At 42.1% G+C, this 27,135-nt stretch overlaps 1 protein-coding gene across 1 annotated transcript; it reads right to left on the bottom strand.

Annotated features, from left to right (window-relative positions):
* Nucleotides 1–17,696: 17,696 nt before the first annotated feature.
* IDS (iduronate 2-sulfatase) lies at nucleotides 17,697–26,204 on the bottom strand. Its single transcript, XM_085230662.1, has 9 exons — nucleotides 26,045–26,204; nucleotides 24,601–24,737; nucleotides 24,008–24,185; nucleotides 23,140–23,228; nucleotides 21,696–21,896; nucleotides 20,922–21,092; nucleotides 20,656–20,782; nucleotides 19,029–19,202; nucleotides 17,697–18,361 (listed from the first exon to the last, which is right to left on the bottom strand). Exons 1-9 carry the CDS (start codon nucleotides 26,160–26,162, stop codon nucleotides 17,859–17,861), a joined length of 1,698 nt encoding a protein of 565 aa, XP_085086788.1. The 5' UTR covers nucleotides 26,163–26,204; the 3' UTR covers nucleotides 17,697–17,858.
* Between the last annotated feature and the right edge of the window lie 931 nt (nucleotides 26,205–27,135).

The following is a 27,135-nucleotide window of genomic DNA, read 5'->3' as shown; positions in this document are numbered from 1 at the left end:
AAAAGCTTAGACAAACCACAAATGCGCTATTCAGCATGTCAGGCTCACAAAGGAAGTTCTACTTCTATCAGTTTCCACACCACATACAGCTGCAACACTGGCTTATATTACTAATCACTTGCAGTATTTGTGTCTTGGGTTGTAACAGATGGTGTTTGTGAAGCATGCAAAAGCTCTGAATTGCCAAATGGTACAGCAGTTGAGATAAGGAAAAAAATCCTCCAAACAAAATACCCATCCCTACTGTGGAGGCTGGAATGTGAGCAGTGTTTAAATTATTTCTCCTCTCTGCAAGCACATTACATTTACAGACTCTTAACACCTGCAATTAAAATACTCAAAAGGCCAGTGAGGCTAAAGGCTCTAACAGAAATCACACTTCAGGTAAGATAGACGGCACTTCCTTTTTGCTAAGGGAGTACAAATAAATAAATTAGTGATTTATATGGTTTTTTAAAAGGAAGCATAGCTGAGAGTATCTGAAGACTTTCTGTGAAGCCGGGCTGCGTCCGTGCTGTGTGCCCAAGCTCCGACCTCACCTGGCTCTTGCTGTCAGTGCTCAGGTACAAGCAGAACATCCCCAAGGAGCTGGGTGATGATTCAAAAGCCAACAGTGACATTACAGTCCGTGGGTTAGTCAGCAGTGCCAGCTAGCAGACCCAAAGTGTAGCAACATAAGATAAACCACAACCCAGGACTGATACTCTGAAAGGCCAGAGGGACAGATCATCACAGAATCACAGGGGTTAGAAGGGACATCAAGAGATCAAGTCCAATTTCTGTGCTAAAGCAGGTTCCCTACAACAGGTTGCACAGATAGACATCCAGACAGGTCTTGAGTATCTCCAGAGAAGGAGACTTCACCACCTCCCTGGGCAGCCTGTTCCAGTGCTCCGTCACCCTTATCATAAAAAAGTTCTTCTGAATGTTAGTGCAGAGCATCCTATGTTCAAGTTTTAGAACATTAGTCCTTGTCCTATTGCTATACACACTGAGAAGAGCTTGGCCTCAATGATTTGCCTCCCACCTCCTTCTGTGGAGAGTCATTTTCATGATTCCCATTTTCATGAGGTTTTTTTTGCTCATATGCTGATCTGGCTTAGAAGATACAGGACAAACAAAGGACAGCATGCATCTTCATACTGGCACTTAACTTACTGATCAGGAGGTCTCATCAGTTTCACAAGCTTAACAAAGGAAGAAAGATGCTGGAGCCCAGGGCAGCTGTCAGCCTAGACTACAGAGGCTTGTTTTATATGAAAGGATAGAGAAAATAAAACTGTTTTTTGTCCTATTCTTATTAGACTCATCAATCCTTGATCTTTCTAATGGCATTATCAAATAACATGATATACAATTATGACTATTTTTCTATTGCCTTAGTAACTAATGATAACAACATCACGCATGTATTAGATGAGGGAAAAACCTATACCTCGTAACAAAAACTGTAGATGACATTGTTCTTTTTTGGACAAGAAAATAATCCCCCTCCAATTATTATCATTCCTCTTTAATTCCTTTTCCATTAAAAATATAGGCATGAGACGAAGATTTTTTTTACTTCCTTCAATTAAAAATGAAGAATATAGAGACCATTAAGTATCATTGTGAATAAAGTGGTTTTTTGTGTGTTCTTCTTTATGGTTTTTTTGTTTGTTTGTTTGTTTTAAGCAAGACTTTTAGAAGATATTCTGACCACTGCTAGATACCACCAGGCAGAGCTGAATCCCATTATACTAAACAAAGCTGGGTTCACTCTGTTCTGTGTTGCTTTTAAAACACTTTCAACAGATAGGCTCCAGATTCTCTCACTGGCTTGTGTGCTTAATTTTATGATTATATTCATGCTGCCTTTGCTTTTACAGGCATATAGTTTAAATGATACTAATCTGAAAGTACAATGCCAATCTGAGGAGCCTTTCCAACAGGTTTCCATCACCTTGATGTGTAACAGCACTGACAGCTATTATCAGTGATACTTGACCAGTATTTTTGATGCCCCACTATCAAATTCTGAACTACTGAAGAGAAAACGACTTGCTATTAGTCTTCACTGAAGCAGCACTGGTTCTAAAGAGGGAGGCTCCAAAACATCACCAATTACATCTTGTAGCTGCAGAAGACATAGGAGAGAGAATTAATACAGCATTAAAATACAGAAAAATGTGCCTGATTAAGCCATTTCAGATAACACACTGCAAAGGGGAAAGCAGCACCCATTCAGAATGTGTATTAGCACTCAAGAAAATGCTCCTCGTCACATCTTTCTGTAGTAGCAAACCTACAGCAGTCAGGAGCACAGATAGTCAGCACTTGCCTTTTTTCTCTCAGCATGTCAGGCTTAGTGAGATACCAATAACACACTGCTTCTCTGAGTGTTTTGGAGGGCCTGCTGCTGGAATGGGCTAGTGTTCTCCTGGTATCCTCTCACAGAGGTGAGAAGAGATTTGAGACGAACCTCAGCCCTGCACGCAGAGGCACACAGCTTAGTGCTCTGTGCTTCTGCTGTACCACAAAACGACAAGGCAGTCAGCACAAGTGGAAGAAAAGCGGCTCAGTGTAAAAAGCCAGAGGGACACTTGGGAATCACAGAATGGCCCGGGTTGGAAGGGACCTCAAGGATCACGAAGCTCCAACCCCCTGCCACATGCAGGGCCACCAACCTCCACATTTAATACCAGCCCAGGCTGCCCAGGGCCCCATCCAACCTGGCATTAAACACCTCCAGGGATGGACGGGGCATCCACAGCCTCTCTGGGCAGCTGTTCCAGCACCTCACCACTCTCTCTGCAAAGAATTTCCCCTGACATCCAACCTAAATCTGCCCTCCCTCAACTAAAAACTATCACCCCTTGTCCTGCTGTTATCGCCCCTTCCAAAGAGTTGATTCCCCTCCTGTCTGTAGGCTCCCTTTGGGTACTGAAGGCTGCAATGAGGTCACCCCGCAGCCTTCTCTTCTCCAGGCTGAACAAGCCCAGCTCCCTCAGCCTGTCTTTGTAGTGGAGGTGCTCCAGTCCCCTGATCATCTTTGTGGCTCTACTCTGGACCCTCTCCATCAGTTTCCTTCTTTCTTGTACTGGAGGCTCCAGACCTGGACACAGTGCTGCAGATGGGGCCTCACAAGAGCAGAGTAGAGGGGGACAATCACCTCCCTGTCCCTGCTGCCCACCCCTCTTCTGATGGAGCCCAGGATACCATTTGCTTTCCGAGCTGCAAGAGCACACTGCTGGCTCATGTTCAGGTTTTCATCCATCAGGACCCCCAGGTCCTTCTCTGCTGTGCTGCTCTCAAGGACCGCTCCTTCCAGTCTGTATGGATGCCTGGGATTCCTGTGGCCCAAGTGCAAAACTCTGCACTTTGCTGTGTTGAACCTCATTAGGTTCACCTGGGCCCACCTTTCCAGCCTCTCGAGGTCCCTCTGATGGCATCCCTTCCTTCTACCGTGTCAACTGCACCACTCAGCTTGGTGTTGTCAGCAAACTTGCTGAGGGTGCACTCGATTCCATCATCGATGTCACTGATAAAGATATTAAAGAGCACCGGTCCCAAGACAGAGCCCTGGGGGACGCCGCTCGTTAATGGCCTCCACCTGGACATAGAGCCATTGATCACCACCCTCTGTCTGCAACCTTTCAACCAATTCCTTATCCACCTATCAAATCCACATCCCTCCAATTTGGAGATAAGGATGTGGTGGGAGACCATGTCAAAGGCCTTGCTCAACTCCAGGTAAATGACATCGGTCACCTTCACTTTATCCACCAATGCCATCACTCCATCATAGAAGACTACCAGATTGGTTGGGAAACCCAGCACCCACTCCAATAGGTACAAGAGGTCTCATGGATAACCTCCAAAAGGTCACCTCTCCCCTACCTAAGGTCTTCTGTTTACCTTACCATAGAATGACAACACAGGTCAACAGCACAATTTGGTTTTTGAACCTCCACGAGAAGCACAGCCTCTTACAAGCATGTACTTGTTTTGTTCCTTGCCCAACACAGCTGTGGGCATTAAAATCCAAGGCACTACTGGCAAAACCCCAGGCAGGCGCATGCTACTGCTAACTACTGTAGTGCTCCTCATCGGCTTCAACTCTTTCCTTTAATTGGTGACTCTTATCTAGCTCCTTCCTGATTTGTTTCATTCCACAATAATCGAAGTACTTGAGTGGTTGAAGAGGCAACACTTTTGTCAGCTGTGTTCTGTACTGTTACCATTCACAGTGCAGTGAGAACATCAAATTTGGGTCGAAGATCTCTGTACTTGTGGTACTTGTGGAGCTGAATGAGGAACTAACCTTCTGCCGCAGGAATACACCAGATATCGAACCTGAGGTTGCTGGCACTCAAAGCAGAAGGTCTGAACTAGAGGCCTTCCACATGTCAGATGTCCTGCAGGATGGCCTCTTACGAAGAAGAATAGAATCATAGAATCACTCAGGTTGGAAAAGACTTAAAAGATCATGGGGTCCAACCATGAAATAGCAACAACAGGAGATGTAAAAATTGCACGCTACAGTAACACAAGCTACATTCATTTTCAGCATTTTTAGGCAAAATCCTGGGACCACTTGACTTTTATTAGTAGTTAAAGAAGGAAACTTTCTCAAATGAGCAATCAGTCTTACTGAAGTACATGTGTAAACTGAATCAAGCTTCAGAAGCTTACTTCGTATTTTATGTAAAAATAGGAAAAATAATACGTGGAATAGAGCCATTAAAATGCATGTGCATTTGTGTGCAAGTTCTCTTTCTTCTCTTCCTTTTCTTCCCAGCTTGATAACTATATTGTTAATAAGAATAAAATATCAGCCTTTACTTGTACACATACGCAAGATCTTGTAAGTCATTACAACGTGTTTTTGAGATTTGCCACTTCACTGCTCTATAAAAAGCTTCCTGAAAAAGTATTAACAGATGGCCTCTTACTCTCCGAGACTGTTTGCAATACACCAGATGGCAACCTGAAAGAGAAAATCCAACTTACATTTTCAAAACTGAAGGAAATGTGACAATATCCTCACAATAAATATACAGCATGAAGGTAGCAATAAATGATCTGTTTGAAGCAAACTGCCTTTCTTTATTTAAGCAGTGAATCTAGCCCTCATTTTATAACATATTGCAGAATGTTTCATATCCAATGCTGGAAGTAATTTCTGACGCAAGCTGAAAGTTTGGTTTAAATGAGCAACAGGTTTATGAGAGGCAAGGTTATTTGAAAGAGCAAAAAGAATGAGCCAACAGCCTCAGGGGTTAAGATTTCATATACTCAATCTCTGGTATCTGGTTTGTGTCTAAGAGCTAATCAGTAGGTTGCCTCGTTTTTGCTGTTAATATTAGAAGTATTAAACCCAACTTGCCAGTCAGAGTTTGGTTAGGGGAAGGTAACAACTGTTCCAGATACTTACCACTCCTTAGCATTCTGATTCACCTGCTAGAGAGCAGCTTAGCTCTCCTCAAGAGACCTGGAGAGCTCTGCTAAATACAATCAACTGCTTGCTGTGCTCTTGGCTGTTCTTTGGGATTGCAACTACTGTTTAGATCTATCATATTATCCTTCAGATAAAGTGAATAACCCTTGCTTCTCAAAGAAGTCCCACTGAAATACAAGGGCCACTGGTGGGGTTAGAGATGTTTTCCAGCACTCACTAGGAAACAGAAGAACAGACCTTTGTACTTGTACAGTGTTACAGCCGTGGGCCTTCTTCTTTGGTAAAGCTTTGATGAGTCACTGCAATTTCACAGCGTCCATTTAAGTTATGATCCTGTGCCTAGTTTTAAAGCCCCAAGGGATTCTGGAGAGATGAAAGAAATTCTATAGGCAAGGACAAGTAACTTTCCAACATTTCGACACTGTGGGTCAGTAATTGTACTTAGCAAGTTCAATTTTCATGTGAGAACGCACCTGGAAAGCCCATCAATTTCCTCCTCCAGAGCTTCTCTGAAGCTCAAAGACAGGCAGTGGGCATATAAATGCCTACACCTGCTTTCCCAGGAGTTACCTATTGTGCCACCAGGTTTTTAGCAGAACTCCCTACTGAAGTCAATATGCTATAAGCACAACATGCCTGTAAGATAAATCATAAAATTACAGACCAGATAGCTTTCCTACCATAGCCAATGAAAGTAAACTATTTCTATAAAGCTGGTATTTATTATTAATAACATAAAATATTTATAAATATAGGAGATGTATGAGAATTGTCACAGCCAGAGTTTTCCTCTTTACTTTCTCATTGGCAGCAAGCCCATTTACACAAGCTACAAACAATAACAAAAATAACTCTATGGAGATAAGACAATAATGGGACTACTGCTGGGCTTTCTGTGTAACCATGCCACCATGTACCTATAAGACCTTCTTTCTTAACCCGGGACAGTAGGCTGCATAAACCATTTAGAATTTTGGGGAAGAGGCATGAAATTGGCAAAGTTCCAGCCTTTCAAAGCCAACTCTAACATGCCCATGGATTTCACCTGGAGCTGGATCAGCTCTTCCCCTAAACAAACACTGTATTAGTTGCCAGCTTATATTTTACAACTTCATTGTTTTCCCATTGGACTTTATTGTTTTCTCACTGGATGCAGATCCACGGTGCTAAAATCTACACTGTACAAAAAATGCTGTTTACTCTGACACTCCTCTTACTCCCTGGTGAATGAGATCAGTAGAAAGAAAAGACAAACTTTTGTTAGTTTTGCAGGTTGAAATGGCTCTCATGAGAAGGGTGAGGGCAGAGCCAGGCAGCTGAACAGCAGCAGAAAGGTGGGACCATCCCAGTTACTGGCAGTCAGATCAGCCATTAAAAAGCCTCCCCCTTACAATGGCTTGCACAACTAAGCCTTACCCAGCGAGGGTCTCTAGACCCAACTGAGAATTGGAAATTTGAAACAGTGAACTTGTAGTAAGGAATCCACATGGCACCACTTAAACCAGATATTATCTTTGTCCTTTGAGTGAAGCAAATCCAAGCTAATCCCACTGGCCTTTATGGAGTCACACCAGCACACGACTTGATTTGCTTTAATAAAGAGGTTAAAATATTACATTTCCTTCTACCCTAGTCATTCAGTGATCAAATGCAATAAAGTCCTATTTAACCCACAGGCCTGAGTTTCCTTTTTGAAGTTGACTGAATGACAAGGTATAGTGGATGGTGACGGCCTGTCAGCATTTCTTTTGGGAACTGGCAGTTTGCCTTATGTGCAAGCTCAAAAACAGAGATACCAGACCTACGAGCTGCCTGCAGTGGGCTTATAAAAGCAGTCAATTACTGCCTCCTAGGAACTTGCCTTGGACAGACAGCAACTAACCTGCATTGAGAAAGCATAAATAAGCCTCTGTATTTTGTTTTATTCTTTCTTATGCTTCTTCTGCTTGGGATTGGGAAGAAGGAAGAAAAAAAAAAACACAGCCAAACTGCAAAACTGATCTGAAATTATCTCTTTTACTCAGTTCTGAGCCAGGCTCACACAAAACCTGTGCTGGACACTACAACCACCTTTACTTCTGCTTCAAAAAGGTTTTCAGATTGCAATAGGATAGGAATCTCTCAGTCCGATATTATTCATTAGAATTACACCATTCATTATAATTGTTGATGTTTCACATTTCAAAAGTATCAAATCTGGTCCCACTCTTACTCTTGTTGCATAACTCCCAAAGCAGCTTTCAAATGTAAAACCAGTGGGAGGAAAGGAAGCAGCCCTCGTGTAAGACTACTGATGTGCCTTGTTCTGGGTTTCTCCACACAGAAAAACACCAACTTAGCTGAGACAAGAATGCTGGGAAACAGCAGTTTCTCCCCCATAAAGAATCACTGTGCAGCTCTTAAGAGTTCAGCATTCAAGTAAGAATCAGCATTTTAGCTGGAGACAAATGCACTAATCATGGTCATGAACACAGCTGAACTAAATGTCTCAGCAAAACCACTCAGTAATGGCATTAGTCATGATAAAGGAACTGAGTATTTTCAGGATAGGATACACTCAAAGAATACAAACAGAATCTTTTGTGCTTTCTTCTATGGAGGGATGATTCAGAGTATATATTTGAACAACTTGCTCCTAAAATAACAGGGCAATTCAAGATATGCGTTCAAGGAATGTGTCTGGAAAAGAAAGCTATTCCATAAATTGTTTTCTAATTGTTTGGCCGATCAGTTCCTCTATCACTGAGCAGGAACAGTCCAGAAGGAAAAAGAAAAAAATAAAAATACAGGAACAGTAAGAATTATTATAAAAATAAATTGAAAAATAGATACCTATTTTGCCTCGGAGCATCCCTAAACCTTTTTTATATTAAAACTTGATTACTCCATACTCCCTGAAGTTGTAGGGATGTGGGAATCAGAACTTGGTGTCTGTTTAAAAACCAAACAACTTTTAACCCCCTCTGCCTCACACAGATTTTGTCTTCCAAGCAAATTGCTCAGCGCTGTGCGAATAAGCCGCTAATGCAACTTAAGGCATTATAGACACTGAGGCAGCAGTAAAGCATCTCTGAAAATCACTGTGTGTTTTTTTAAGTGCATGCTTTATGGAAACTTATCATCACATAAAAACAAACCATATCAAAAGGATAACAATTTTTTCTTGTTTAAAACTTGGAAGCACTACTTTCAATACTTCTAATAATATAAAATGAAAAGATGATAGAAGCATTCCACTACTCTGGCTCACGTATCTCAGCAATGTACGGCTGACAATGATTAGCCATATCAGAATTCTTTATTCCAAGTGTAAAATAAAATATGTCTTGCAGTAGCTGATGTCCCACAGCTCACAGTTTTCTGTCTCACATGTTACCTGATGTGTTGCTGACCTCTAGTTGAGGAGATCTGGAAATACAGGCTCTGGCCTCTCCCACATAAGCAAACATCTGAAGCTTTAATACAAAATCCAAACAAAGAAGCAGAAGGCTGAAGGACTTTTGCCTCCTCTCAGCTGTGGTCATGAGACAAAGCCTGAAGGCGCAATGCAAAGCGTAGACAAGCAGATGGAGAGTTTGTAATAGATTGGTGGGAGAGATTTAGTGTAGGAACACAACATATTTTTGCTTCCAAGTTTTGAATTTTAATGTCTCCTGACTAATTTAAACCTCTCAAGTGAAGTGAGGGATTATTGATCTGCAACAATGTACAGGAAAAAACGTTGAGAAATCCAGACCTAATATTTTAAACTGATAAATAATAGAGAGAGGGAGGGGAGCAGGAAGTGGGAGCTTTGTTAGGTCTGCAGCATACAGTCACGGAATGGCTTAGCTTGGAGGGGACCTCCAAGATCATCTCATTCCACACCTCGCCACAGATGGGCATGGCTGCCACCCACCAGATCGGGCTGCCCAGGGCCCATCCAGCCTGGCCCTGAATGCCTCCAGAGATGCCTCACTGCCCTCTCAACCATTTTATTACTTTTGAAGATCCTAAAATCACAAAGATCCACATGTAAACAACTGACCCAAAAACACAGCAAGACTACATTTTTCCATCAGAAAATAAATCTTGTAAGACTCAGGCTGTCAAAATTTCAAACTCAGAAATTTTACTTCTGAAGTCTTCAAACCTGGACTTCAAACTAAATGGCAGAATGGCACGACAGCTTGGCATTCCAGCAACACGTGCATCGAAACTTACTACAGAACATACACATGACATTGCACTTGATGTAAAGCAAGTACACAACATACCCAGGCATTTTCACTGAGTATTGTCTTGGAAAAGAATAAATGCAGATAAGAGCAATACTTCCTGAAACTAATCACCCTTAAGAGAGGAGGGTTTGAAAATTCTTAAAATATGAAGACCCATTTGAAGTAAGCCTATCACAGTTTCCTGTCCACAATGCCATACGTCCAAAATAAACAGCTTTAATCTGTGCTAATCTTATTTCAGCACAGAGAAGGTAAAGCTGGCAACAGGAAAAAGATTAATCAAGTTCAATAAGCCAATCTATTTGTTTTTAACACCTCTGACCTTGATTTTGTTTGGCAAAACAAGCTACCTGAATTCTCCAGTGAAGTAGATAAAGGAAAAAGATGAGTATTCCACAGCTGCATGTTACAAGGGCTCCCTGAGTAACGAATCACATCCTTCTTGCTGTGAGAGATTCAAGAGGGCTCCAGTAAAAAGAACCATTTCCTCCAGCACAAGATCAAGCTCACTTTGAAAACAGGAAAACGTGGGGAGTATTAGAATAGGCTGCAGGTTCATTCAAGGATAGATATTATACACTTCATACCTGCCAAGGTTTGTCTTCTAGGAATTATATCCTAATTCTTTTGCTAGGAAACTATTTCAGAAAAGCCTCTGTTCTTGAAAGCTGACACAGAAATCAAAATAAACTTTTCCCAGCTGTGTGATTAATGCTTGCCATTGCATTAGGCAATTTGTTGAAGGGGCAAGCACTGCTTAACATTCACTGCAGCTCTTGGGTCAAGAGAGCCTTTTCTTTGACTCTGCAGGGATTGTGCAGCCTGGCTTCTCAGGAGGGAGGGTGGTAGGAGTGCCTCCTGGCAGCAGGATCAGGCAAGAACAGAGCAGAGCTGGGGAGTGTTGTGCTGGATGGAAAATGTAAGAAAAAAACACAGCTATTTTTTGGAGAAAAATTATTATTGGGTTTTTCAGTTGGGCACCTGTTCTTTATAGTAGTGTGTCCTCTATTAGGACTACCTCATGTTATTTGTAAAGCACCTTCAGAAAGCTTTGGAAAAGCACAAACAGCCTTGGGTTAAAAGCACTGGGATATGGAATTCAATGTCCTTTCATTGCAGTTCATCTGACCTATAGTGAAAAAGTTTTAGCTTTGCAGGCTGGAGTCCTCGGTCTATAAAATAGGAATAATCTCTGACTGCCCCTCTCTGCTTATTTGGGCTGAGAGCTGGGCTTATCACTGTTCTTGAGCACTGAAAACAGAACAGGCATAAATCTTCAACACAACTAATGTTAATTTTTAATGGTGCCAGATAAGAAGCTGCACTTATTGGGATTTCCTATTACTTTCTTAGTTACAATAGTTTGATATTTCCTTGGAAGACAAGGCTTTTATTTAAAAAAAAAAAAAAAAAAAAAATCTGTTTTAGAAACTAGAACTAACATTAGCAATATTGAGTCATTTCATTTTGACAGAATTGAACACTTCTGGTCAAGATCTTTTGCTTTGGTTTCATTATTTTGACAAACTAATTGCATTCTCATTTATTCTAATTCTTTAGTGTGTCAAAATTATACTGTGAGAAAACTCAAAATAATGAAACTGAAGGCCCCTCATCTTACCAAAACATGTTTCAATACAACTGCCAGAAAAATAGTTTTTCTACATTGAAGTCTGATTTAACCAAAACAATGTTTTCCTGACAGAAAACATGCAGTCTGATGATACTCAGAGAGCTCTATAATTTCTTCAGATGATGCATAGGCAAGACTTTGTTCAGAAGACTTGTAGCTAAATTTCAACAGTGCTTTGCAGTCCAGTGCAACCCTTAGGCATGACCAGGCTCCGGTCCCTCGGAAGAGGAACCCACTCCAGAATTCTGCTCAGTGTTGAACACAAGCTGGCCATGGAGCACACTGAAACTAATAGGAATACATTGTCTACTGGAAGCTGCTCGTCAGTGACGCTATAAGGAGTAAGCAGGGCAACTTCAGCAGAATGTACAACGTACTAGAAATTGCAGACAGATTCTGCTAGGGCTATACCAGAACAAAAAAAAAAAAAAAAAAAGCAAGAGATCAGAATACCAATGGACTACGCTCAGAACAAAAATCAGAAAACACTGTTCAGGGGTAGGTCTTCTTTGAGCTTCTCTGAAGCAGTTTTGAATTTGCATAGTTAATCACAACTTTTACAAATCTGACCGATATTATACTTAAGATGCAAAAATAAATTACATCAGAAACAAGAAGATCTGAGTACCTAACAGTACCTAATTAATTCTGCTATGCCTAAAACCAGACAGATACAACATTTCCCTTTTGTATCCTGCTCTTTCTAGATTTCTGTTCTATTTTCTTGCTGGATTGCATTCCTTCAAACATTACTTCATATTTAATTTCACTATTTATTATATCTTACTGTTTTTTTCCTCTCTGCTGCTTCAGTTCGGCTGTTATCCCCACTCCATGTCCAAATGCACATACAGAAATATCAAGCTCTTTCAGTTCCTCTTGCTTACTCAAAGCTCCATTACAGCACATACCGGGACTTTCGCACTCTGCTGCTCAGCGTTGAATCACAGAATCATAGAATCACAAGGTTGGAAACGACCTATAAGATCATCTAGTCCAACCATCCTCCCATTGCCACTGCTACCACAAGCACTAAACCACATCTCGCAGCTCCTCATCCAGATGCCTCTTGAACACTGCCAGGGACGGTGACCCCACCACCTCGCTGGGCAGCCATTCCAGTGCCTGACCACTGAGAGAAAAAGTTTTTCCTCGTGTCCAACCTAAACCTCCTCTGATACAACTTGTGGCCATTTCCTTGGGTCCTGTTTGTTGCCTGGGAGAAGAGACCAAACCCCTCCTCATCACAACCTCCCTTCAGGAAGTTGCAGAGTGCAGTGAGGTCTCCCCTGAGCCTCCTCTTCTCCAGACTGAACAATCCCAGCTCCCTCAGCCGCTCCTCACAAGACTTGTGCTCCAGACCCCTCACCAGTTTTATTGCCTTCTCTGGACATGCTCCAGGGCCTCAATATCTTTTTTTGTAGTGAGGGGCCCAAAACTGAACACAATACTCAAGTGCAGCCTCACCAGAGCTGAGTACAGGGGATGATACCTCCCTGCTCCTGCTGGCCACACCATTTCTAATGCAGGCCAGGATACCGTTGGCCCTAACGGCCACCCAGGCACACTGCTGGCTCGTGTTCAGCCAAGCATCAACCAGCACCCACAGGTCCCTTTCCTCTTCACAATCATCCAGCCACTCATCCCCAAGCCTATAACACTGCATGGGGCGTTGTGGCCAAAGTGCAGGCCTATTCACCTCATCCTATTCACCTCAGCCCAGCAATCCAGCTTATCTAGATCCCTCTGACGGGCCTCCCCACCCTCAGGCAGATGCACACCACCTCCCAACTTGGAGTCATCTGCAAACTTACTGAGGGTGCACTCAATCCCCTCATCTAGGCCATCAATAAATACATTAAACAAGATGGGCCCCATCGGGTGTTAATGAAAGGGCAAACAGCTCTTTGCTGCTTCATACGGTGGATATCGATGCTGATAGTAGAACTCCTTTCAGAAGCAGATCTGCCACAGGCTTCAAAAAGGAGATCTGCATATGTGGGCAGAGAAGAATACTGGACTCAAGATCTACCCATGCAGATCTAAAGATAATTTTAATTACCTAGGAAGTCAGTCAAACAGACATTTAAAAAGTTGACACAGACAATTCAACCTGATTGGGAATTTTCAACGTGAACAAGCAAAGTGGTCTGCAGCCTAGAAAACTGTAACTGTCAGAAAGCCTAGTTACCAAGAGGGCCATTTCATTCTTTACAAAGTGTTTCACATTTAAACGCTCAATGCCCACTAGAGAGAAATATCCATATTCACCTAAGGATCTCAGTTGCCACCACTAGGCACTTCCCAAATTTAGTCTGAAACTGACTTTAAGCTAAAGAGATGAAACATAAGCTGACTGCAGTGTCCTATAAAAGCTGGATCTTGATCATGATACTACAGCCATTTTGCCAATAGTGACCTTGCTCCCCATCAGGGAAAATGCATATTAACATTAGAAATTAAGAAATATCCTGATTAGAGGCATCATGTCTTCATCCCTTCTGCCATGCTGTGGAACGCTCATTCCAGCAGGGGACTCCACTTGACCAGCAGAAGGTAGTAGCAAGTCGTTAATATATAATTAACATGCAACAACAATTAATTAGTCAGCATCTGACCAATAACCATGACATTCAGCTGCTTTTGCCTGCCTCACAACACAGAAACATTTGCAACTCCCACAGACAGCTATTAATTCAAATATACCCTACTTCCCCCAGCAAGTGCAGAACACAGGCCAAAGGAAGCATTCCAATCTGTTGCACAGTGCAATATGAAGCAACATTTCCATACACCCCAGCATGCACAGCATGCTGGAAATTAGACCCAAGCCCTACCTCTGCAAACAGCAAGTCATAAACATTCTACTCAAATATTACAAAATACACCCGAATACACAGTCATCTTAATTTTTAAATGATTCCTGTTAGTTTGTATGTCTTGACTTCATCTTCAGAACACTGTACAGCTATACACTAGAAACTTCAGAGTTATGACTGACTGAGGTCTGGCTGGTTAAGGAGTGTTTTCAAATGCATCGCTTAATTGCTCCCTGTACATTAACTTATTAACAGAGCCCTGTTTATTGACTCTGCTTTGTGCCAAGTGCTTACAGCAGCTACTCTAGGGTCCCCAGTGGAATCTCTCCATAAACATACCGCAGGTAACAGTTCCTGCTGATGCAGCATCATGCTGTTCTTCCAGCTGTTCTGGTGCCAGCCAGAGAAATAGGGTCAGCATTGGTATCTTATTTGTTTCCTGATGCTTGACTTGCATCCTCCTCCTCTCTAGAGAGAGCATTGTTCACAAAAGCACTTTATTTTTATTGCTCCTGTTAAACTCTTTTGCTCTTCAGCAGAGGCTGCTCAGCTTAGCAAATTCCAGAGTGCAAGCTCTCCAGCGGAAGCAGTATTTTGGTTTGAGAAACGACTCCTGCCTTTGCTTCTGCTGCATTTGTACTTCTCACAAAAAATTCCACAACAAATGTAACTCACACAACGCTTCTAAGAGCAGAGATCTTTCACTGCTGTGACTCATTCAGGTCCTAAAAAAATGTTAAGCCTCAAACAGCAGCAGGCAGAAGGAAATTGCTTGCTAGGTGGACTGCAGTCCTGCTCATTGACTTGTGCAATTATTCAAGAACGTCCTTGCTCTGAGCATGTGGATATGTGTCTTGATTCACTAGCTGTCAGAGACAATTCTGTTTCATGTCCCCTAAAAACATTACTAGATTTTGATTAAGGAAGGTCAAGGATGGCTCTTCCCTTCCAATATTGAGACTTGAGGGGAAAAAAAAAAAAAAGAAAAAAAAGAAAAAAAAAGGTACTCATCACCTTTTATCTCCGCTTGAAAAATCAAATAGCCTGAAATGACGGAAGCCATAGATAGCAGTATGTACAAGAATGTTGCCATGCAAATAGGTTCCTAAAACTATAGCATGTAGATTAAGTCCCCTAAGAAGTATTTTTACAGAAGAACAAAGCGATGCTCAGGCAGCCAATTCTAAGACAATATCGATTTGGCAGAGCAATTTTAAATGTGTATTGTTACTGACCTAGCATATTGGTGACTTAAATTAATCCTTAATGCTTCAATACATTCAACAAACAAACAAACAAACAAAAAACCAATCCCTTTCCCAGTATTTGATTTGCCTTTTAAGGTAAGAATGTCAAGAGACATAATTAGCTCTAGCTGCAGACTCCAAATCTTCGCCTGGCACCACTGTCAATAAAACACATCCTCAGCCAGTGTGAAATTGGTATAGCTACACTGGATCTGCTACATGCAGCTGCAGTATTTCACACCAACTGAGGATCGAAGTATACATGTATAAGTGAAGGAAGCATATGTTTTCATCTGGATTAATAATGCTACAGAACACAGCATCTCGAGCTGAGTAAAACAAATGACAAGTTCATAAGAAATATATTCTTCTAATTGAGTTTAGGGCACTAAATAACTGCTGTCTTCTAACAGAGAATCAGATTCATGGAGGGTATCTCTACATTAATTAGGAGCAAGACTGTCACATGGATTTTAATGAAATAAAGTTATGTCTGTGGCTTATCTAGGATATTAAACTCAATTTATCTGAGGAAGACACATAACAGCTGGCTTTTTCTTTTTGTAGGAATTGGAAGAACAGTTCATTGAGGAAGGTAAGCAGGAGTTAGCATTCAGAACAAGGTCTTATCTGCGAAGGCACAGATTTTGATATTCTGAAAGCCTCAATCACCAAGATGGAATTATAGAAATCCAGCAGGCTGATAGAACAACAGATTATACTGCCATCATGCTAGAGCAGTGCTCATGGCAGTGAGCACGATGCACAGTCAGGACTTAGATACAGAACGCAGCCAAAACATTTTTCAGCTACAAGCTCCCAGTCATGCTGACCACAAATCATTTGGCCACACAGAAATACACCTTGCCAACATAGTATCAGACAACTACTGCTTCACGTCTTGTGTTGCTAAACACAAAGAGAACTTAAATCTAAATAAAGGTTTTTAGCTGTCTTAGTCCAGTACAACACCATGTTGGGAGGGAGAGTTGATCTGCCGGAGGAGAGAAAGGCACTACAGAGGGACCTGGATACACTGGATGGATGGGCCAAGGCAAACTGTATGAGTTTCAATAGGGCCAAGTGTCGGGCCCTGCATTTTGGTCACAACAACCCCAGGCAACCCTACAGGCCTGGGGAGGAGTGACTGGAAAGCTGCCTGATGGAAAGGGACCTTGGTGTGCTGATGGACAGGCGGCTGAAGGGCAGCAAGGCCGGTGAAGGGCTTGGAGAATATGGCCTACGAGGAAACAGAAGGAACTGGGGCTGTTCAGTCTGGGAAAAGGAGGCTGAGGGGAGACCTTATTGCTCTCTTCCAGTACCTGACAGGTGCTTATAGTGAGAGCAGGGTTGGTCTCTTCTCACTGGTGACAGGACGAGGGGAAATGGCCTCAAGTTGTGCCAGGGTAAGTTTGGGTTGGATATCAGGACAAACTTCTTTACAGAAAGGGCTGTTAAGCACTGGAATGGGCTGCCATGGAGGTGGTTGAGTCACCCTCCCTGAATGTGTTTAAAATGCGTTTGGATGTGGTACACAGGGACATGATTTAGCAGAGGGTTGTTAGAGTTGGGTAGTATGGTTAGGTCATGGTTGGACTCGATGATCTTTAAGGTCTTTTCCAACCTGAGTGATTCTATGATTCTAAATAAACTGCCAAACCCCACTTAGCATTTTAGGAAACAAATATCCAAGTATCTATCACTGAAGATAAGAAGTGACAGGACATGACAACTCACAAGTGTGCCAAGCAGTTCAACAAATACACGCCAGCAAGCTACAACAGCTAAAGGTTTCCATCTGCTCTCACCCGTGGGACCTCATTGGACTGATCCTCACTAAAAACCACAGGAGAGTACAGTGGTGTTACATTAACCCCTCAGTGTTGTTTAGCATTTTAGGAATGAAATCATTCACATACACTATGAAAATTCAGACCCTCTCCCCTAGGTTAAGGAGGAGTAATCTCCTCAAAATAAAAGTTTAACATTTTTGAATGAAACACGCAAGAATTCCCTTGAAGTTCCAGTCAGTTGTACTCCAGCCTGATGATGGCAGACACCTCAGCTCCTCACTGCTACCAGCTATCCCCTTGATTACTCTAGCTCCAAGCCTCAGGGTGAAGTGGATAAGACCTGTTTACTAGTGCACGTTTTCTGCATAGCCTTTCAAGTAGAAAAGTTCCTCTTTTTTCACATTCCACAGCAGCTGCAGCACAGGAGACGAATGTTTCTTCAGTCAGTACTACACTGAAGATCACAAATTTGTTTCACAGTATGGGTCTGCATGTGATCTTTTCAAAAGTATTTTAAAACAAGCATACAACACAACTGCAGAAGTAATTTCACTGACTTGTATAGTTTAGTAAGAGTTGTAACATGAGAAAAGCATTAGCTGGTGGTTTTTTTACAAACAGGATTTTAATTCAGTCCATGTGCTTTCTGCACAACAGAAAGGTGTCATAGCAAAAAAAGCAAGTGCTCCACACAAGTTCCTGATGCCTAATGCTTCAGGAAGTCAACAATTTTTTTGAAAAGATGACCATGCAAGGTATTGTTATAGATGTTATTATCCTGGTTTGGATCAGTCGCCATCATATACAACTCTCCTCCATGGACATCCTCAAAGTCAGCACTAAAGTTCTCAGGATTGAACCGAACCCATACAGTGTATCTGTAGTCAACAGTACGCATGGAATAGCCCATGACTCTGATGTCTTTTAGCTTCGGCTTGTCAGAGTCCCACTGTGGAGTGTCTGCAGGCCGGGGATATTGGCTGAAAGCAACAGGTTCTTCACTGTAACACTTCTTAGTGTCACTACAACCATCCTCCTTCTTCTGTACTTTCTGTTCAGAGGACTTAAAATACCGGACAATGCTTGCCCCCTCAGTGCACAGTGCGACACGAAATGAAGTCTCTGGACATGCAGGAGGAACCTGCAGGCCAGCAAGTTCAGACAGCGTTGAAAAGAGAGAGACAAGCTCTACCATTTTTTTGCTTCGCCCTGGAAGAAACACCAAAACACATATTACTGAACATGATGGTTTGACAGACATTGGTACATATTTGGAACTTACTCACATAATTAAATTGGTATTTTATTGCAAGTGCTCTGTACTAGATTTACGGAGTAACATAATCAAGGTGTGGCAGTCTGCTCTGAGGATGCTAGGCTATATATATTTTAACAAGAAGAAATTTTTGCACTTACAGTTCTCAAATGTGCAAACTCTTCAAGACAATGATATTCATTACTTTGAGGAAAAAAATTCAGAAACACAAAGCAAATTCCAGTGTCAAGTGTTTAACATGACTGCTTTTATCAAAACAGTTCCTAATGTCACAGTGCTACTTAGAGAACTCTTACTTACTACTGCTTCAAAGCAGCTGCCACTACAAAAGGGAGGTTGAGTACTGTTTGTACAGAATTCTTGTGTAGTACAGATGCCTACATTACCTGCTGTATTAATGCAGGCATCTAATGCTAAGGTGTAGCTAACCATAGTAAAAGTCTGTGTCCAAACACAGAACATTCCTTTCATCATTTTGTTCCCTATTAGTACAGAAGCACACTCAGTAACACCAAGAAGCTGCTCATATTTGAAGCATCATTGCATCACCCCTTGTTTTTTAAATATATTCAATGCAAACAAACCAAGCCAAAAATTTACCTGGAGGTACCAAGCCTAAAATATGGCTGAAGGGATCAAGGTAGGGGAAGACTCTCTCTCCTTGACTAGCAGAGGAAGTCGTCATTCCTGGTACATAAAACATCAGCGGCACTTGGGTAGCAACATCAAAATTGCTGTATTTTGCCCATTCACCATGCTCTCCCAGGGACCATCCTAGATGATAGAGTGTAATTCAGAGCAGATACAGAACTTGTAATTTAGAAGTCATTTCTTTTTCACTGTAAAGTGACTTTGGCAGTTGAGGCCATTAGTCTTATCAAGGTTATATTAAAATGCAAATAACCTATCTATGTTTAAACATAACAAGATTTTTCTAATACGAAAACTATTTCAACAGCCATGTAAATCTTGCAACTTGATATTCTCGTATCAAGGAAACAATTAAACTGTCTCTATTTCCATTACCTTAGATTAAAATTAGGATATCAGTATTAAAACAGCATGAAAGAGGAACTGGGGTTAGTCATTGCACCTGCAAGAATCTCCACATTGAATCCACAAAGCACTAGTTTAAGTTTTGTGCAGCTGTCAGCTCTCCAATATTAAGTTACACTGTAACTTAATATCCCTTGGAGCCAATACTGCTATCTAACCAGACTGCCATGCCAGGATGCTACCCTGAAGGAAGCAATAGAGGCAAAATCTCTTTAGCTTTCCTCATCCTCTTGGAAAAGATACCAACACAACTTCCTTTCATGGCAGACTGATTGCTAACTTCACTATTTGCAACATTTTTTGTCTCACTTTGCTGCCATGGTACTGGAAACACCACTTGTTTACAGTTAACCACAGCAAGAAAAGCAGAAAAGAAAAAAAAAGAGAGAAAAAAGAAAAATGAAAGAAGGAAAGGCTGCAAGTCTGGAGGTACATCCAGAGCTTCTTTAGTACAAGAAGTGTTAATTCTATTACCCTGCGATTCACAAGGGCTTTTTACACAGACATACTCACAAACACAAATTAACCAAATTAACCAAACACGTGACTTTAAATAAATTAAATTGGCAATTAAGAGGACCACAGGAAGATTATCTTAACGAATATTAGAATACTGAAGCAATTACAAGCTTGAGTTATTTTTCCCATAATTCAAAGACCCCAAATATGAGGGGAGAAAACAAATTGTTATCAGTGTAGACACTGCTAGCAGCAATGACGTACAAAAAAAAAGAAAAAACCCAACATTTTAGTGGTTAACGAGAAAGCTTGCTGCCCACTATAGCAGATACCCTTTAGAAATTGCAAAGAGGGCAACGTGGTGGCAATCCTTTAGCAGCAATCTTCCCAGCAGAAGTCACTCCTTGGTGTAGGAGGCAGGAATGTAGTAAGCTCAGCCCAGTGTTCTGGCAGACAGCTTCAGCGCCCACTCATCTTTATTACTAATAGCCAACCCTCAACCTGATCAAAGACAGAGGTGCCTGCAGAGGAACAGAGCCACAGTCACAGAACTCCATGTCGGTCCATTAAGCAGGGACAGACTAGCCAGATATACAAGGTACAGCAGCTCTGCTATGCATTATAAAAACATACACCTAATTAATATGCGAGCACTGAGTTGCACAATTAACAATTTACTAGCAGTGAGCTGGAGGAAGATTTAGACACTTACCATGATCAGCAGTAAAAACTACTATTGTGCTATTTGAGAGTCCTACATCATCTAAAGCATTCAAGAGCAGGCCGACCTGCATATCCAGGTAAGAAACTGCTGCATAGTAGCTCTGACGAATCAGCCTCTGAAAATTAAGAAACAGGAGAAGGGGGAAAAAAAAAAAAAAAAAAAGCTGGATACTCCAGAACATCTAAAAGCAGCCTATTGCTCCCTTGCATTTGAATAAGTTATGGAAGTTTGACTTCACTGTATTGACAGCTTACCTGGAAGTCATCTGGAAGTGGTCCATACGGGAAAGTAACATTTAATGCTTTCACATCATCCCTCTGTCTGATATCCATCCAGGGGTTGTACGCCACAGGAGGCAGTTTCTCAGGCACCCAGGGATCTGGGGCTAACGTGATGTTTTCTAGGGGGTACAGCTTCAGAAATTCCTTTGCAATGCAAGCACACAAAGACTGTCCTCACCTCTAAGGTCTACTGTAAAATTGCACTGCAAACCATTAACCATTTCTCCTTGCATGACCCTTCCTTAATATTCTTACAGTTAGTTTATAAGACTTCACCCATCTCCAAGTATAAAAAGGTAATATTGCTGTTAGTTAATTCCAACAAATTCCTGAAAAATTCTGAGTTAGTAACTGGTGTCAGACCTTTTAGTACAGTCTCCCAAATCTCAAAGTCACACTGAAATATAAGGCCCAACATTGCCACTTCTGATATGAGTAGGACTTCTGCTACCGGCTCATATGGAGAAGCGAGAAGGCCTTACTATGTCACACACCATCACGACAAACAGTAACTCCATGCAATAACTATCACACTATTAAGGTGGTAGATGTCCAAATTTTAGCTGACTGGTCACAACTCTCTCATTAAACATCCTGAAATTCAACACAGCTGCTAAAATTACACTGAATAAAGGCTGTTTTCCAGTTTTCTTTTCAGAAACAATAACAACAAAGCATCTGTGAAACAGTTTTAATAAGAAAAACACTTTTCTAAGTTCCTTTCACCACAGGCCTTAGGTTTCTCACCTGTGGGTATCTCAAAGGGATATGTGGCTTATGGTAACCAACAGCCAGGAAGAATTTTTGCTTCTTGGTTTTCATAACATTCAGTAAGCGTATGGCCTCTTCAGTGGTTTGAATATCAGGCAGAGTACCACCAGGCATTTCTGCCACATCTACTGGGCACACCAAGTTAGCATAAAGTCTTCCATCTTTTCCCCTGCAGGTCTTAAAAAAAAAAAAAAAAGTTATGTAATGTAACTTCTGTACAAGCAAAGAAATAACTTTCAATTCCGTAATTATCAAATAAATTCATTTCTCAACCCTTTCACCAATAAATAGTTCTGCAGGTCATACGCAAAAATGAATTTCACAACTTCTATGAACACTGAAAGCACCAACAAGCTTGATGACTGAGGCAGAAAGTTTCAGGGGCTGATGAATGCACAAAACATACAACAATTCTCATATCTAAAGAAAAGCAGAATCTTTTCTAAAGCTGGCCAAAAGATGAAAAGTAGTTACACAGAAAAATACACAGCCTCTATAATGAATAGAGACTCTGAGCTATTAATAAGCAGGTACAACTTGGTTACACTATACACATGCATTTTTTGATTCCTCTGATCCCATAGAAAGCTGCTTGAAAGCCATTGCTGAGTCATTAACTTCTGAGCAAGTGCCAGCCATTTATGGTCAGTGAGGAAAGATAAATTCTCACAAATGGCTGCCAAGAAAAGGCGCCCTCAGCAGGTGGCTTGGGAGAGCTGTTAAATGAACATAAAGAGAAGTAAGTCGTGGATACAAATGCTGGTGTTAAAATCAGTATTTTTCAGCAGCAAATGCAAGAACAAAGTATCACCAAGGCTGCCTGTACCCTCATGGCTGGATCTCCCAGCTCTGACAGTTACAGACCCAGCACACAGTGCTATTCCAGTATGTGCACACGTGTAAAATGGATTCTTTAAGGCCATGTTTAAGAGCAACAAACACTCTAAAAAAATCAAAGTTTCAGATTATTTAAAGTTTATTTCAATTATGAGTTCCTCTCCCTGGCTCAGCTCTGTATCTGTGATATAAATTCACCAATCCCATGACAATGTTTTGTAACTGAATAGAGTAAGACTAGCATGAAAGCTGACAACTGCACTTTTCAGATAAAGAATTTCATGACCTAGACGCATGGTTAAGATCACTTTATCTTGAATTCATCTTTATATCTCAGTAAAATTACCAAATTCTAATTTCTAAATGCTTCAATTCAGAATGGGCTCCTGAATTAACATGATACAACTTACCATGGAGTACAGACTTCCCTTGGAAGTTTTAGCAGCAGTATCAATCTGGAGTAGTTATTTCTTTGTCCAATGTTACAGTCTCAAAAGCCAGACCACAGGCTTATGTTAGACACAAAGAACTTTGTTATACCTGAAAACCATCCTTTGTTAGCATCCCACAAATCACCTTTTACCTTATCATTTTCATATTTTTCAGTGGAAGGATGAAAGGGTGGAATGGACCAGCTGTATGGATAATCATCGCTGTAATTGGATGAAACTCCTGACAAAAGTAAAGATATAAGTGTTCTAGTAATTCACTAAATCAGGAAGCTCCAATGCAAACAAGAGTTGTTTTCAATATACATACATATATACATACACACACATATATTTGTAATTCCATGTAATAAACGTAGGCCATTTTCCCTGAAATACACCTGTTGTTGAGGAAAGACACTTAAGCTTACTTTAGGAGCAGAAGAAAGAGAACTAATAATATATACATTCCTAATCAGATTTTTCGTCAACTGAACATCTGTATGCCCACGTAAGTTAAGCTCTGCAGTAAAGATTTACCAGAAAGAGAATCATCTAAGTATTACACTACTTTTCACCTCACTGGTGTTATTAGTTTTTAACTAAAGAACCAATTTCCTATTTAACCAGTAACATCAGCCATATGGTCTATATCTCCTGATCCAGACAGCCTACTGTGTAACATGACATGTGTGTATGCAAAACTAGGACAATGAGGCTGCTCACATTTAGTAGACACCTAATTTCAAGACATGTTTTGAAAATGGCAAACATTTGTTCCCATAACCCCTGGACAGTACATGAAAATATTTATTAGATAGTAGTCATCTAATAAATCTTGAGGCATCAGAGATGAACATAAGATTGCCTTTAAATGATAATCTATAACCATTGTACAATCTGCCCCACATTAACGATTTAAGTTGTCCATATAGATAAAGATCATGTCGTTCATACACACACATTCTCAAAAACAGACCTCATACACAGAGTATGTTATGCAGATGACAATTCAAACCTTACCAGGATGAAAAACTTTCCCCACAGACATGGTCATGTAGCCATTCTGTTTGAAATACTGGGGCATTGTGGAATAGTTTCCTGAATGCACTCTCCAGTAGGAGTAGAAGTCATACAGCCGGGTAGTATCAGGTCTGCGTCCAGTAAGGAATGACACTCTACTTGGTGCACACACAGCTTGCTGAGGAGAGAGCCAGGCAAAAGGAAAATCAGTTCTGAACATAGAAGAAAGCACACCTAGCAACTGCAACCTACCAACTTCAGCATGGCTGGACAAAACATCCAGGGGCTCAGAACGGCAGTGAAAGTGATATACTTCAAGCTGGGCTGAACAGCATCTTTATTGGGAACACAAATTCCCAACTGGAAAATTTTATCAAGATATACATTTACCTACTTATCATCATCCTTTGACAACCAATTCCTCCACGCTAAAGTTCATACATTACATTTCAGCTTAACCATTCTTTTCTAATACAATTATTTAAGTAGTTAAGTAATTAAATACCTTTTTTTTCCAAAGATCTGCTTAAAACCTATTGTTATAATATCAGTATGTATTTTGCAGAGAGAAAACATTTTCATTTTTATCTCACCTGTGCATATGCATTGCTGAACACAATACTATGAGAAGCAAGTTGATCAATGTTTGGAGATTTCACAAGGTTATCTCCATAACAACCCAAAACAGGACGCAGGTCATCCACAACTATGAACAGGACATTCATGCCATCTAAGAGGAAACAGAATAAGGATACACTAACTTGAGGTTCAGCAAGTAAAGGCTATTTTGCAGACTTAATACATCCCAGAAATTTTCTGGAAAATTTAACCTGGAAGAATACTTAAGAGAAATAAAATAAGTCAGCAAGAACATCTAATATCTTTATAAGTAAATGTAAATACTGGGTTTCAATCCCTCAACCAACACAGACAAATTCAAAGGTTCTCTTTTTATTTGGCATAGGCAGAACAACTTCCCTTCCCTTTCACTTCCCTTTTTCACAGAATCATAGAACAAGTGAAGTTGGAAAAGACCAGTAAGATCATTTTGTCCAATCATCAACCCATCCCCACCATGTCCCTCAGAGCCACATCTCCACAGTTCTTTAACACCTTGAAGGACAGTGACTCCACCAACTCCCCGAGCAGCCTCTCTACTCTTTCTAACAAAAAACCTTTCCTAACATCCAACCTGAACCTCTCCCAGTGCAACTTGAAGCCATCGCCTCTAGTCCTATCGCTGTTACCTGGGAGCAGAGGCCAACCCCCACCTCACCACAACCTCCTTTCAGGGAGCTGTGCTTTAACATCTCCCCTGAGCCTCCTCTGCTCCAGACTGACCCATCCCAGTTCCCTCAGCTGCTGCCATCACACTTGTGCTCCAGAGCCCTCACAGCTCCACAGTCCATCCTTGGGACACTCTCCAGAGCCTCCATGTCTGTATTGCTGTGGAGGCCCAACACAGCACTGAGCTGTGACCTCACCAGTGCACAAAAGGATGATCACCTCCTGCTGCTGCTGCCTGCACTACTGCTGACAGAAGCCAGGATGCCACAACTGGCTTTCTTGGCCTCCTGGTTTCCCTCCACAGCATTTTCTTCAGCTACCTCCAATTCTGTACAGAAAAAAAAAAAAAAAAGAAGAAGAAGAAGCTGCAGTCTTTTAGTTCTACCTCCTTTTGAACCTTACAAGCTAGGGCCAAAGGATTGTTAAGCCACATAATCCTGTTCCAAGCAGAGTAAAATAAAGCGACCAGCTATCTAACACGATGTGTGTGTTATTAAACACTCTCTGAAGGCAGCACGCTATATTACAGCTCCAACAGGGCAGCCAGCAGCCCTCAGAGCCCCGCAGGAGCCCGGAAGGGAGGGAGCCCCGCCTGCAGCACGTCGCCCGCGCCCAAAGCTCGGCTCTTCACGCAGCGGCCCGGCGGGAGCCGTGCCCTCGCACTTAACCCTGGCCCCAGGAAGACCGGCCCGATTCGGCCTTCCCTTTTTGCCGCAGGGAAGGGCGAGACCCACCCGGGCCCCGCCGCACCTCCGGGCCCCGCCGTCCTGCGAGTGCGGAGCCTGGGGACCGCCGCTGCCACGGAGGAGAGAGCGAAGACCGCGCACGGAGCCGCCACCAAACAGAAGAGTCGGGCGGCGGCCGCCATGTCGCAGTACCGCGGGGCGGGGACGGAGCGGGCGGAGCCGGCGGGGCTCTAAGCCCTGGGTCAGTCGCCGCGCCGTTCTCCCGCATGGTGGCGCCATAGCCCCGCGCAGAGCTGCGCTGCGTCGGGCGCGGTCCGGCTGCGGTTCGCCGCGGGAGCTTCGGGGCAGCGGGCGGCCGGGAGGGACTGCGGTGAAAGCGGCAGGTCGGCTCACCGGTACGCTGAGGCGGTGTTACGGTCTGTCAAGGGCAACGCTGCAGAGTGAGGGCGCGGGTTTGTGTTCTTAGCACCATTTAGTCCTACCGGGAGTCTCTTGGCATTTACTGCAACATTACTCCTCATTAAGGGAATGGTACCCGGGTAATTATGTCTTCCCCGTGCAGATCACAGCGTTGAGGAATGAGGAAATCAGGTGCGTTACACTTCATATTTAGAGAAGTTCTCTCTGAGTGAGTTTAGCTCTCATCCCATTTGTTAATGAGATCTGCTAGTTAATACTCATTTTCTTTAAACACGTACTGTGTGTCCAGAACCACTACGAGATCCAAGGGCTGAGTTGATGCAGCCTGTTGGGGATGCTCCATACAGCAGGCAGCATGCGCTGGGTGCTGGCAGTGCCGGGCTGAGATGTGCCCATTGCTGGCCTTGGTGGACAGGAAAGAGACATGTTTCCTCTCTGCAGTATTAAAACATCTCGGAAGAACGTACTCCATAAAAAGCTCTGAAACTCTGCATGGTTTATGTTTTGAATAGTGGAAGAGGGAAGGGATTTATTGCTGGTATTCCTGAATGACATGAACTTGTGGTTAACCGTACAAATGCTTCCCATTTGCAACTGTAAGGTTATCAAAGAGCAATATAGCAACTCAGAAAAGAATCATAGAAACATAGAATTGCCTGGGTTGAACAGGACCTCAAAGATCATCTCATTTCAACACCCCTGCCATAGGCGAGGTCACCACTCACCAGACCAGGC

This window comes from Meleagris gallopavo, chromosome 9 (genome assembly GCF_905368555.1).
Source record: "Meleagris gallopavo chromosome 9, MGAL_WU_HG_1.1, whole genome shotgun sequence".
NCBI classification, from domain to species: domain Eukaryota; kingdom Metazoa; phylum Chordata; class Aves; order Galliformes; family Phasianidae; genus Meleagris; species Meleagris gallopavo.
This window is presented reverse-complemented; position numbering and strand designations above follow the sequence as displayed.

What these genes read in the sequence shown, in the direction of transcription:
- IDS (XM_085230662.1), bottom strand. Translation starts at nt 26,162, where the DNA reads ATGGCGGCCGCCGCCCGACTCTTCTGTTTGGTGGCGGCTCCGTGCGCG. An exon ending in AGTTTTTACTGCTGATCATG is followed by an intron (nt 19,203 to 20,655) that starts GTAAGTGTCTAA and finishes TCTATCATCTAG; the next exon opens with GATGGTCCCTGGGAGAGCAT. An exon ending in TTTAGGCTTGGTACCTCCAG is followed by an intron (nt 18,362 to 19,028) that starts GTAAATTTTTGG and finishes TGTTTCTTCCAG; the next exon opens with GGCGAAGCAAAAAAATGGTA.